The sequence below is a fragment of the Triturus cristatus genome, chromosome 3_1 (assembly GCF_964204655.1).
Source record: "Triturus cristatus chromosome 3_1, aTriCri1.1, whole genome shotgun sequence".
Taxonomy (NCBI): domain Eukaryota; kingdom Metazoa; phylum Chordata; class Amphibia; order Caudata; family Salamandridae; genus Triturus; species Triturus cristatus.
In genome coordinates, this window is record NC_140583.1 from 993,594,617 (window position 1) to 993,608,103 (window position 13,487).

At 47.5% G+C, this 13,487-nt stretch overlaps 1 protein-coding gene across 3 annotated transcripts in view; it reads right to left on the minus strand.

The window, feature by feature from the left end:
• Nucleotides 1–13,487, minus strand: part of CTPS1 (CTP synthase 1) — a 225,585-nt gene that overhangs the window by 149,544 nt on the left and 62,554 nt on the right. For all 3 annotated transcript variants that reach the window (XM_085645669.1, XM_085645671.1, XM_085645670.1), the window contains exons 10-11: nucleotides 2,754–2,842; nucleotides 2,072–2,166 (exon numbers count right to left, since the gene is read on the minus strand). In XM_085645669.1, the coding sequence (XP_085501795.1) occupies nucleotides 2,072–2,166; nucleotides 2,754–2,842 (184 nt within the window). The remainder of the gene's footprint in view (nucleotides 1–2,071; nucleotides 2,167–2,753; nucleotides 2,843–13,487) is intronic.

Below are 13,487 nucleotides of genomic sequence, written 5' to 3' on the forward strand. Positions count from 1 at the left end.
GTAGCACAACAGTGAAAGAAGTGTTATAGGCTATATACATCCTCTTCTAGCGTTAGTGTCAATGTGAAAAGGATGAGCACAGTTGGAGGTATCGGGCCTGGAGCAGGCTCCGAAGTCGGTGCTGGATCGATGTGGACCCAAGGGACACAGATGGTTCAGAGGGCAGACCTACCAGTACAGTCCGACTGGAGCGTCCTGCGGTTCCTTGGGGCCCGAAGGCACACCTGATGGAGCCAGTAAAGTGTAGAAGATCCCCAGCAAGGCATCTCTAAAGGTTTCCAATTGCTGCAACATGGATTAAAGAGCTGTGACGTAAATGTAAATTAAAATGTAAATTTGATACTTGTATAGCGCACTACTCACCCGCAAGGGTCTCAAGGCGCTTGTACGAATACCGCTGTGGAACCCTTCCTGGCTTTCCCTGTGAGGCGTCCACTCCTGGGCACCCCCAAGGTGGAGGCCAGGCATCCTCAGCGTTGTGAGGGCCGTTGTGGAGATTAAGCAAGCTATTGCCCAGAGTTGCAGAGTGGGACTCCATGATTGGAATAGGCACCGAGGCAAGAATTATCAGGCCCGTGGAATTTTTGAGCCCAAGACCCACCGAGGCGGGGAATTGAACCCTGGTCCCGGGCTAGACCTCTGCATCAGGGTCTGCCGCTCTAATCATTGAGCCACACTTCTCCACCGACGTCAGCATGCGTCGGGACCAGGGACCGAATCAGCTCCAATGGAGATCGAGAACAAGACTGAGAAGTACGATGACATCCTACTGCCCTCTCTGGAGTTTGAGAGTGGTGGGAAGGGGGGAGTTTCTTGCTTGGCTTTTTTTAGTTTCTTTTTCAGCGTACCGAAAGACTTTGACCATGGCGAGGACCTGCTGCAGGAGCATCTTCGATGGCGGGACCTCCCTTTTTACTTTGACCACTCACAATAAGGGGCCTCTTGTGCTTGGCAATGTAGAGTTTGGCTTTGTGTTCCTGTATAGCTTTTGGGTTCATCTGGGTGCAGTCGCCACAGCCCTTGTAATCGTGGTCCAACCCCAGGCACCACAAACAGACTTTGTGCCTGTCTGTCACAAACATCTGTTTGGCACAGTCCCTGCAGGGCTTAAACCCGGTAGTTTTACGGGATGACATTTCTCTTGCACACGGGTTAATTTATGATGAAAATTCTGGCTAAAAGATCAGGGTAAAGGTCTGGTTCGCGTCTCAAGCCGCGGAAAGAAGGAAGTGACAACACGCATGAGTGAGATTTATATGCAGCTTTGCCAGTCACTTCTGGAGTAGAACGATGTCAGTGAGAAGATGCATGACACCACCTACTGGTACACAAAGGTACTGCTGAAAAGTTCTGGATTCAGTATTCGCAAAGCGAGGAATCTGCAGTTAGAAGTATCCATTAGAATGTATGGTCAGGTGCACAAACCCCACAAAGCATTGTGACCTTTCGTATATTTCCATTAAACGAAGATCACCTTACACAAAGTAAGGACATTTGAAGGATAAAATCTGTAACAATGTAATTTCGAGTTAGCCACAGGAAAACGATCAGCAAAGAAGTAAAATGACTAGTGAAAATGTAAAACTTATATATACATAAAGGTTTCTTGTAAGACAAAAATGGCAGGACTTAGTGCTCTGGGATCGTGCAGAGCAAAGTTGGAAAAAAAAAAAGGAAAAGAAAAACAAAGAAGGAAGAGACTAGCTGCCAGTGAAATCTCTGACAGGACAGCAGTGGTGTGGTTTGCTTTAACTAAAGCTGCAGTGTAACATTTTCAACTTCTGAAAGCCACTGTGTCTTATTGTTTTTATAGTTAAAAAGGTTAATCTTGCAGAATCATTCTATTTGTTTTGATTTATTTACAGTTGTGATTGGCTTGTTTTCAAGTTACAATAGACAACTCTATGGTGATAACATTTCTAGACACAAGTTCTACGCAGTCCTGTAAAAGTATTTTCAGTTTTTATGGTGATCAATCAATATCCCAATATGAAGACTATGCTTTCCTTTATCAGATTATTATGCATGTTCTTAGGAAAATGTGACAGCTCACTTAGTATTGATTACACACCCAGAAATGGCTTCTTCTGTTTTCTTGCCCAGGAAATTGCTTGAATTTTCCCTTCTGTACCTCGAACGCCAAATCCTCCTGGGACGAGGACACCACTGAAAAAAGGCAGCCACATTATAACTTTAATGTGATATTGAGTTTTTGGAAAGCTGGAGTACAGGTAAGGTTACATTCCCCTTCCTTGCTTCAAAGGGGGGCAATTAAATGCCTATCTAAAAATTTGCTACGAAAGGTGCACTCCTGCAACAAAGGATTACAACCCTATGTAGCAGACGAGGCTCAGACACAACAACTCAGGAATTGCTAATATATTTAAATATACATATTTTAAGTGGTTTGTTCTTATGGATGCACAAGGACAAACAATGCGAGGACATTCGCAATTGTAACTGAAGAAAATTCTGCCAAGGTTACCCTATAAAGCATTAAAGGCAATGCCCAAGGTGGATAGAACTCTGAGGTCCTGTTCAATGTCTATAAATAAAGCCTCAGTACATTGTTGATCAAAGAGGCTTTCTGAAACTCAAACAACAAGAACATTCTTGTTAAGCACTCTAACAGATACTGGCGGATGCAGATAGTTTACAAATACATAGGTTATAGATATTTATGTCTCCCAAACCCGACAGAAGTACCATTAACACAGTGACATAAGAATTTTCTTAGTAATATTAAAGCATACTCTGCACTGCATAGCTTCTGCCAAGCCTCGTGATACCGAACAGGCTCATCTTGTAAAGTAACCGGTTCCAGGTCAGCTGAATCGATATACTGTGAAGGGAAGCATTACTCAACATCAGAAATGTCTTATATAAACATAGTTTTGAGACACATGAAAACTATGAGATCCAACTTCTTGAACTAAAACTTTTGAACTTGACCACTTAATTCTCAGGTTTACCAGAAATAATTATAGTTAGTATTTTGAAGGCACCCAACATGTCAACTCAATTTACTTTCTGTCGAAAGACATATATGATAGTCTAAAAGCATCAGGTCAACAGCTAAGGAAACAATTGGTGACCAGGACTGCATGGCTGGTCATGTTTTTCACTCCCAATACCCTATACACCATCTATGTTTCCAAAGCTGAAGCTAACGAGAATAGTCAAGTTAAAGGTGTGCTCCACAGGGACAAAGGAGGAACATATAGAAGACATTCTAATTAAAAGGCAGCTTTTACTTACTTCTAACCAAGTCCCCATCATATGCGGAATTCACATACAGGTACATTAAGCAGAGCATTTAGGGGAAAATGGACAACATTGCTTAGCTGCATATGCTGCAGAGAAAAGCCAAATGTTTACTTACTAAGCAGCAACACACGAACGATGCATAGCAGATAGGGAGACTGTGGATTTAAGATGGATTGAAAAGAACCAGGACCCAGAAGGGGAGTGAGAAATCAATAAAGAGAAGGAGAAAGTTTGGTATGGGAACATACGAAAGCTAACAGAGTAAAAACAAGCACTGGAAATGCAACTGGTCTTGCATTTTTTGGAGTTAGAGCTTTTGGAATTTTAAATGGCAATTTCTTTCATCTATGTGTTATGGCATAGCAAATAGGTCTTGCTTTTGGGACCTTATAGGACCTTTTGGAACTTGATAAGAGATTATTAGTGAGATGTCCTAGCTTGTACTTACAGGTGTTGTTTAAGAGTTAATATATGCCCTCATCCAGCAACCACTGCCTCTGAACACTGACTGTTAATACTGAAGAGATACGAGGACAGGTAGTGTGGAAGGGTAAAGGCCATGGGTGGATGGAGGCTGTGTATAGGGGATAGGTTAGTGCCATATAGGTGGACGAATGGGAAAACGGTGGACTATAGAAGAGTAGATAAATGAATGGATGGGTGCTGTGAATGAATGGATAGATGTTTGCAAAAAGTTCAATATAATTTTTCTTTAAATGTCCATGCTAAGTTTTTTGAATTAGTACACACATTTTTTCTACAGATTGGTAAAATCCACGTTAAAAAAAAGGTTGATACCCTACCACATATCTCTCGCTCCAGGTGGTTATGAGCACATGGGTCATTTTGAGAGCCAGCACTCAGTAGGGATGACCAGATTTTCAAAGCAAAAAAACAGGACATTTCACAAAAAAATATAAGGACTAATTCAACATCAGACGAGGGGCACAGAATGGCAGCTTTCAGAGGAGACATTAAGGGACTAAATTAAAACTCAAGTTTTTCAACCCAGGATTGAGCATGTTATTTAAACAGCATTCTATTAACCCCTTCAGCGCGGCGCGGATTCCCCCGCGGTGCTGAAGGGTTCGAGCACGGGCGGGGCCATGACGGAACGGTTCCGTCATGAGCACAGCTCAACCGATGCTCATGACGGAACCGTTCCGTCATGAGCATGGAAGGGGTTAAGACCTGCTAACTAGTATTGCTCTGTGAGATAAAAAACTGTGCCTCCAGAGTTTGCCATCAACCCTCACTGAAAACCGAGATCTGACCCAAATTTGACTAAATCTGCCAGGACAGCTGGTGAAACCCTGGATTGTTCGGCAAATCAGGGATGCTTGGTCACCCTACCATTCAGCCCTTTTTAGGCTTTAGGCTTGCACTGTAGGGAGCAACTAGCAGAAACATTGTTTTGCTACTAATTCATGTTTGGGATGCTGATGTGAAAGGCTTACCAGAAAATGCCAGTTTGTCTTCTTGCAGTAATGGAGAAGATTTTTTCATAATGGTTTACACTGAAAATAAAGTCTGGGAACTTGATTATCAGACATTTTCCCTCCACCCAGTTCATAATCTGTTCATGGAATGGTTCACAATGTCAGGCAGTATGACAAGATTCTCAGATTTCTTTTTATTTTTTATAATTTCATAACTGAGAAGCATAATACCCAAACAGAAACAAAACAGCCTATCAAACCGAAACGCAACATCATGGAGGGGAGGTGCTGACCAAGCAAATCCTGTTAGTTTCACACGTGTATGCAATGGGAACCGAGTGAAGAAAGAGAAGAAACGCGTTACTTACCTGTAACAGCAGTTATCCAGTATTGGTGTCTTTCATAGATTCACATGCCTGAATCATTCCCAGTCGTCGAGACGGGAGCCTCCGGTACATAAAAAAGTAATGTCCTATAGACATACATAGAGAAAAATAGGCCTAAGGTCCTCCCCTTAGCAGCCTATCCTAGTCCTTATGTAAAAAGGACCAAAATCTTAGAGTCAGCCAATCAGCTATCACCTCCCTCTAGAACCTTCCTGGCAGGAGCCTCAGTCCCTCAGATATTCGTACGCACCAAGCTAGGTAGGCGTAAAACAGTTAGAGAGAGACGTGAGTCCTTCCAGGGGAGGCGGGAGGGTTGCATGTGAATCTATGAAAGACACCAATACTGGATAACTGCTGTTACAGGTAAGTAACGCGTTTCTTATCCAGTATTAGGGGTGTCTTTCATAGATTCACATGCCTGAATCAGAGTAGTTAGCAATACATTATGTACATTTCTGATGTAACATGCCATAAAAATATTTGAGATAATACACTATTATCATAACAGTTTGAAACATTGGCATACATCAAAACAGCAAATCAGTAAAGAATGTGCATACCAGGATGTTGGAAGGCTCACCTCACTGGAATAGATGGCGAAGCACCGCCTGGCCCACTACCGCATCCTTCGTAAGTTCAGCATCAAGGCAGTAGTGTCTGGAGAAGGTGTGCGGTGACTTCCACGTCGCCGCTCTACAGATGTCCAAAATCGGCACTCCAGCGAACAGCGCTGCTGATGTGGACATCGCTCTGGTGGAGTGTGCTTCCACCCTGTCTCGCAAAGGCCGTCCGGCCCCTTCATGGCAGAATGCTATTGCTGAAGAGATCCACCTTGAAATGCTCCGCTTTGTTAGAGGCATACCCAACCTTGGCCTGCTGTAGGCCACGAACAGCTGCGATGACTTTCTGAAGGTTTTTGTCTTGTCTATATAAAACTTAAGACACCGTTTGAGGTCCAGAGAGTGGAGCGTCCTTTCTGCTGCCCTGGTGGGGTTTGCGAAGAAGGAACGCAGGACCACCGGCTCGTTGAGGTGAAAGTCTGAAGGCACTTTCGGTATGAACTTGGGATTTGTCCTCAGCACCACCCTGTCCTGTTTGAACTGCATGAAGGGCTCCTGAATGGAGAGAGCTTGCAACTCGCTGACTCTCCTGGCAGATGTTAGAGCGAGCAACAGAGCCGTTTTCCATGAGATGTACTTGATGGAAGCTCGATGAATGGGCTCGAAAGGGTGCTTCATGAGTTGGTTAAGGACCAAGTTGAGGTGCCATGTCGGTGGGACCCGTCGAGGTCTTGGAAAGGACCTATATAGACCCTTAAGGAACTGTTTGACAAGTCTACTGGACCAGAGAGACGGGCCTTTGGAAGTCCTGGTAAAACGTGAAATTGCCGCCAGATGCACCTTTATGGATGCATGCGCTAATCCGGACTGCGCCAAGAGCAGGAGATATGGCAATATCTGTTCAGGCGTGATATGAAGTGGTCTCAGGCCCTTCTCCGAGCACCATACGCAGAAGCGTTTCCATTTGAGAGAGTAGGTTTTGTTGGTACTGTCCGCCCTTGCCTTTGCTAGCACGTCCCTGCATTCCTGCGGGATGTTCAAATGACAGAACTCTGTGCTCAGGAGCCAGGCCGATAACCTGAGCGATTGCAGGTTCGGGAATTGCACCTGCCCATTGGACATTGTCAGCAGGTTCGGGTGCTGTGGTAGACAAATCGGTGTCCTGATGGAGAGGAGATGAAGGTCCGAGAACCAGTGCTGCCTCGGCCAGTACGGGGCAATCAGGATCAGGGTACAGGGCTCCGCCTTCATCTTCCTGAGGACCCTGGGAATCATCGGGAACGGTGGAAAAGCGTACGCAAATACGCTGAACCAGCCTATGGAAAAGGCATTCCCGAGTGACTCTGGTTGGGGATGCCAGCTTGCGTAGCTTGGGCATTTGGCGTTCTCCCTGGTGGCGAACAGATCGATTCCTGGGACTCCCCATTCTGAGAATACGTGTGTCAGTGCACTCTCGTCGAGCTCCCATTCGTGGGAGAGGGATTTCTGCCTGCTTAGGGCGTCCGCAATGGTGTTGTCCTTTCCCGGGACATAGTCCGCCCTGAGGGTGATCCCATGGAGAACAAGCCAGTTCCAGATCTTTTGCGACTCGCGCGATAGAGTGAGCGAACGCGTTCCTCCCTGTTTGTTTAGATAGTGCATCGTGGTGGTGTTGTCCGTTCTGACGAGCACCTGGGAGTTCTGGATGCGTGGGAAAAAGGCTTGCAGCGCTAAGTACACAGCCCTCAACTCCAGCAGATTGATATGGAGGCGTTGCTCCTGATCTGACCATTTGCCACTTAATCTGAGGTCCTGAAGGACAGCTCCCCAGCCCGCTAGAGATGCATTGGTGGTGATCACAAGTGGCGCTGCTGGAAGCAGGAACGGCAGTCCCCTCAACAGGTTTCTGTAATCCTTCCACCACTCGAGGCTCTTGGATATTTGCGGTGTTATCCTCACAATGTCCTCGAACGAACCTGTACTCTGAGTCCACTGGTTCGTGAGAGCTTCCTGCAATGGACGCATCCGAAGCCTGCAGTGAGGGATGAGTAGTATACAAGAAGACATCATTCCCAGGAGTGATTTGAAAGTGCGAACTCTTAGGGATTTCCTTGATGCCACCGCCTTGGCCAGCGATATGATCTTGTTTTTTATTTCGTCTGAAGGAAATGCCCTCGCGCATTCCGTATTCAAGGTCGCCCCGAGGAAGGTGATGCTTCTTGTTGGGGACATATGTGATTTCTGAAGATTGAGAGTCAATCCTAGATGTTGGAAAAGATTGGTACAGGCGTTGGAGGATTTGGTTGCGCCTACAGCCGTGGGCGCCTTGACCAGCCAGTCGTCGAGGTAGGGGAAAACTTGGTGACCCATTTGACGTAGGAAAGCTGCCACAGGAGAAAGGCACTTGGTAAAAATCCGCGGAGCGGATTTGAGGCCAAACGGTAGGACCTTGAATTGGTAGTGCTGTCCTGCCACCTCGAAACGTAGAAACTTCCTGTGCCCCCTGAGAATCGGGATGTGATAGTAGGCATCCTGAAGATCCAAGGATGTCATGAAATCTCCTTCCTCTAGAATGCCTAGGATTTCTTGGAGCGTCACCATCCTGAACGACTGACTCTTCAGGAAAGAGTTGAGTGCCCTGAGATCTAGAATGGGCCTCCACTTCTTTTCTTTCTTGCGTATCAGAAAGAAACGGGAGTAGAATCCTTTCTCCCTCTGAGCCGATGGAACCCGCTCGATCGCTCCTTTCCTCAACATTTCCGATATTTCCCGGAGCAGCAGCCGTAGGTGCTTGTGCGGGAACCTGCGTGGTGGGGTTGCAGGCGGGATGGTGGTAAATTCTAGGGAATGGCCGAATCTGAGGAGTTGGAACACCCAACGATCTGAGGTGATGATGCGCCAATTTTCCAGGAAATGGGTCAATTTTCCTCCAATTTGTGAAGAGGGAGATGGTAGCAGGACTGGCTGGAGTAACTGGTCACTGGCGTCCGCCGGTGCCCCTCTTCTGGTTCTTACCCCTGAAGGTAGATCTTCCATAAGACGACTGCCGACCTTGTTGCTGCTTCTGCTGGGTCTTATTCTGGAAGGAATACGAGGACCTATTCTGGAAGGATCCTCTGTAGGAGGACTGGCCTCTAGATTTGTTGCCCCGAAAGGACTGGTTCCTTGCCTGCAAGGTTCCAAGCGCTCTAGCTGTGTCAGTGTCCTTCTTAATAGCTTGGAGCGCCTCGTCAATTTTATCTCCAAATAGATGTTGTCCGTCGAAGGGCATATCCAGCACCTTCGTCTGCACTTCCTGCGTCTGCACTTCCTGCCTGAACGATGTTGCCTTCAGCCATCCTTGGCGGCGCAGGACCGCAGCCCCAGCCAGTTGACGAAAGCCTGTCATGGCCACGTCTATGGCGCAATCGATCTCGGCTGCAGAGGTCTGGCCCTCAGAAAGTAGTGCCTTTACCTCTTCCTGAGCTGCGCTCGGAAGTTCTGCTAAATATGGGGCTATATCCTCCCAAAGTTGGCGGTTATAACGCCCTAAGAGGGCTATGGAATTGGACACCTTGATGGTCATTGCCGAAGTGGTCGAAAACCTTTTGCCAATTGTGTCCAATTTTCTGCCCTCCTTGTCCGGTGGTGCTGACAGAGGAGAGGAGGGATTTCGAGAATTTTTCTGGGCCGCTTGGGTCACGACCGAATCCGGTTTCGGGTGGCCAGTCAGGCAAGCTGGTGCCGTGGACGGAGCCTTATACTTCTTATCCAGGCGTGGAACAACCGCAGGAACGGAAGCCGGCGTCAGCATTAGCTTCTTTCCCTGGTCCCAGAGAAAGTCGATGATCGGGATCGATTTCGTCGTCTTCTTTGTCTGCTCCTTAAAGTCATGCAGGAAGCACTCAGTCTCCGTTGACTCCATGACCATATGGAACCGTGTCGCGTCCCGTTCAATTACCTTATGAAAACCACCAATATCCACTGGCGGTGAATCAGCTTGGCGCGGTTGTGGGGAAGGTGGTGAGGATGCCACATACTCCTCCTCCTCATCCTGGTCCGACTGGTCTCCCTGGACCTCTCCTTCTTCCATCTCCTCAGCCTCCTCATCCGATGACTATCACCTGAGGAGGCGGTTTCTCGTGGCAGACCTGTGTAACCGGCCGTGATTGCCTTGGGGCTGTCGTTGGTGGGTTTGCAGTTGGCACTGGGACCCCTGCGTCCAGCGCCGGCGATTCCGGGAAACGTTGCTTGTAGTCCCGGATAAGGAATTTGAGGTCCTGAACTATTGACAGAGGAAGGCAAACCATCGGAGTGACCTCCGTGCGAACCTGTTCCTGGACGGGGCGCTCCTGCGCGCTCACATCTTCCTGCTCCTCGTCCGTGCTTTGACATTTGACATAGAGTTCAGAAGGGGAAGTAGCCTGTTCAAAGAGCTCCTCTTCTGACTCTTCACTCTGAAGAATCTCCATAGGCAAACTGGTTTGTACCTTGCTTGGAGATGTCGTTTCCGGTGTAATCTGTGGTTTGGCCAGTTTGCCAGAAGCAGATCCTTGTACAGAAACCCCTGCTGTCTTCTGTCCCATGGACGGGGTCGTCGACGGTATGGCTGTCAGCAACGGTGTCCCCGTCGACGATATTTTCCTCGTCGACGATGGATGCGGTCGTAGACTATTCATTCGTCGTCGATGCCTTCGTCGTCGATGCCTTCGTCGACGATGCCTTCGTCGACGATGCCTTCGTCGACGATGCCTTCGTCGACGATGCCTTCGTCGACGATGCCTTCGTCGACGATGCCTTCGTCGACGATGCCTTCGTCGACGATGCCTTCGTCGACGATGCCTTCGTCGACGATGCCTTCGTCGACGATGCCTTAGTCGTCGACTCCTCCGTCGACGACATCCTCGTCGTCGACTCCTCCGTCGACGACATCCTCGTCATCGACTCCTCCGTCGACGGTGGGCTCCTCATCGGCGAGGTCGTCGTCGACGGGACAATCTTCGTCGTCGAAGATGACTTAGACGACGGTTTTAACAGTATAATAGACGAGATAGGAGTACCTGCTGACGATGAAGAAGGGGTAGTCGTCGTCGACGAGAAGACAGACGACGCTGTCGATGTGGACACGGTCGTCGTCGGTGTGGAGACATGTCCTGATGGTCTTTTCTGCGCCGAGGAAGGTGTCGCAATTTTTGTGGCCGACAGAGTAGGCTTCTTGAAAGTGAGAGAGTCCTTGTCAGACACTGAAGATTTTGAAGATCTTGCCTCTGAAGACGTCTTGTGTGTCTTCATAGGAGGAGCGTCTGAGGGGCCAGGAGATGTCACTCTCGGCCTCTTCAGGGAGACTTCAGAGGTTCCGGAAAAGCTCGCCTCTGAGGACACCACACTCTCTCTGTCCTTGAGCCTGTCCAGCCAGATAAGCAGGCGACCCTCCCTGTCTCTCAAGGTCTTATGAGGGAAAGGCCTACATATTTTACAGTCCTTAGGGACGTGGTCCGGAAAAAGGCAATACAAGCATAAGTGATGCTTGTCGTCCACATGAAGCCTCTTCTTCCCACATGAAGAGCAAGCCCTGAAAAGGGCCTTCTTCTGGGAGTCAGACATGCCAGGAGTTGTAGATGAAATAAACACTCACTGCAGCAAAAAGAGGCCTGAGGTAGTCAGCGTTGAAATCCTTGAAGAAGAAAGTCACCAAAAAAGTGAACAATCTGGCTTGAAGAAATCCTGAGGAGAACTCAGGTTGGAGACTCCCTAGCACAACGTGCGGTAGAAAATCTGAGGGACTGAGGCTCCTGCCAGGAAGGTTCTAGAGGAAGGTGATACCTGATTGGCTGACTCTAAGAGTTTGGTCCTTTTTACATAAGGACTAGGATAGGCTGCTAAGGGGAGGCCCTTAGGCCTATTTTTCTCTATGTATGTCTATAGGACATTACTTTTTTATGTACCGGAGGCTCCCGTCTCGACGACGGGGAATGATTCAGGCATGTGAATCTATGAAAGACACCCCTAATACTGGATAACCGGGGGGTCTTAGCAGGCAGTCCTTTTGCCTACCCCCCGCCCCTGCTGTCTTGCAATCTGCAACCCACCGCCAACTGGACCACTGTCTGCAGCCAGGATCCTGGAATTAATCCCAGGTGGTGGAGCCTGAAGACATGTGCCTTCTGAAAGTAAGCCAGCCAAGCCCGGAACAGGGCGCAAGTCTTACCTTCCCCTCATGATCGTGCCCACTAGGAGCACAAACTGGCTCTGTCATACATGATCCAATAAGCAGTTCCCGGGAGATGAAACGTACTGAAATACAACAGCGGCGGCAGGTTCACCTGCGCGTATAATGCCGATGGTCCCACTCGTTGCCTCAGAAGGGATACAAACACAAATAACATCGACACTGCAGCAACAGTGGGCACCACATTAGTTAAGGCACCATGGCGGTATGCCATTGGTAACAAGCCTATAGAGACCCAGGCTTTACCCTGCCCCCTCCTCCAATGTACACATCCACAGAGTCCGAGATGGAGCAACAGAGCGTGAGGTGCAGAGTGGCCTCTGAGAGCTCCAGGCTCCGTTTATCTCTGAATTTCCCTGCTACCATTGGTGACTGACAAAAAAATACAACAAAGCAGTTAATGCTTTAGGAAATAATGTGGCAAAATTGCTAGAGCTGCCGACTTTGGACCTGGGGAACCAGGTGCAAGTCTTGGCATCGGCTCAATGTCCTGTGATTGATTCTGGGCAATTAACTTAATTCTGCTGTGGAGGCAGAAAGTGCGTGCCGCGATGTCGCCTCTATTGTTCAGTTTGCCCGAGACACGGTTGTGCTCAGGGAAGGCTGTTACAGGCTGTTTGAAGGATTTGTTCTTGTCCAGGAGTCAGAAGGTGGTCAACATGGACAACAGGAGGGGAGTGGGGAATTTACAACTTCAACATCATGAGGAGGGGAGAGAGGGGCTAGAGGTAACACGGACAATGGGTGAATGAAAAACAGGACACAGGCAGTGCTTGGAGCTACCAGCAAAAGCATGGAACATGAGCCGGAAATTAACAAAAGAAGCCCAGGCAAAAGAAAAAGTAGTTTGCGACAGTAAGTATATGGCTGATCTGGAAATAATCATGTAACAGTGGCAGTCTCCAGGGCGTGGCTAAAAGGAGGGACTAATGCAAGCTATTCACCAATAAAAACAAAGGATCTTTGAAAAGCACATGAAGGAACCAATCAAAAGCGATGGCCGTGCTGAATGCCCATACCATAGATACAGCATGTATCAAAAGACCGCACATGTGCTGCCTAAGCAAGACCTAATGGTGCAAAAGGTAGAAGCTGCTAAAGTAACATACCAGTGCAATTGTAAAATAATTACAAAGCAGGTTCCAACTTTCGCAATTTGTCAGAAAATCTGTAATACAAGCTCCCCACCATGGGCATTCTCTGTGAATGTATAAAATGTAGACAATACTCAATACTTTCTAAATCAATATGTTTTCTAATTAAATGCAAACTGAAACAGAAAACATGCCTAAAAGAAGAAATATAGTCAGTCTTGAAAAAATGTAAACATTTTAAAAAGCAATCAGTCAAAACTGATTCAAAATTGTAGATGAATCAAAACGTTGCTTTGGCTTTGTTTTTTAAATAATAAGAAAATATACGATGTCAGTGCACTTAAACTGCAAACAATGAAATATATGCCCTGCCAGTTGAGCAACTATGGAAGCTGCTTGATCATATCATTCGTATGAGTCTCTGGTAGTTTGCTTTTCAAGGATAGATTGAAAAAGAATCTAACCAGACCCTAGTTCATACTAGGATCTTGAAATGCAGGGGCACTGGGTAGGTAAGTGTAGGAGAGTAGGGTCTGCTTTCTATGTTCACCCCC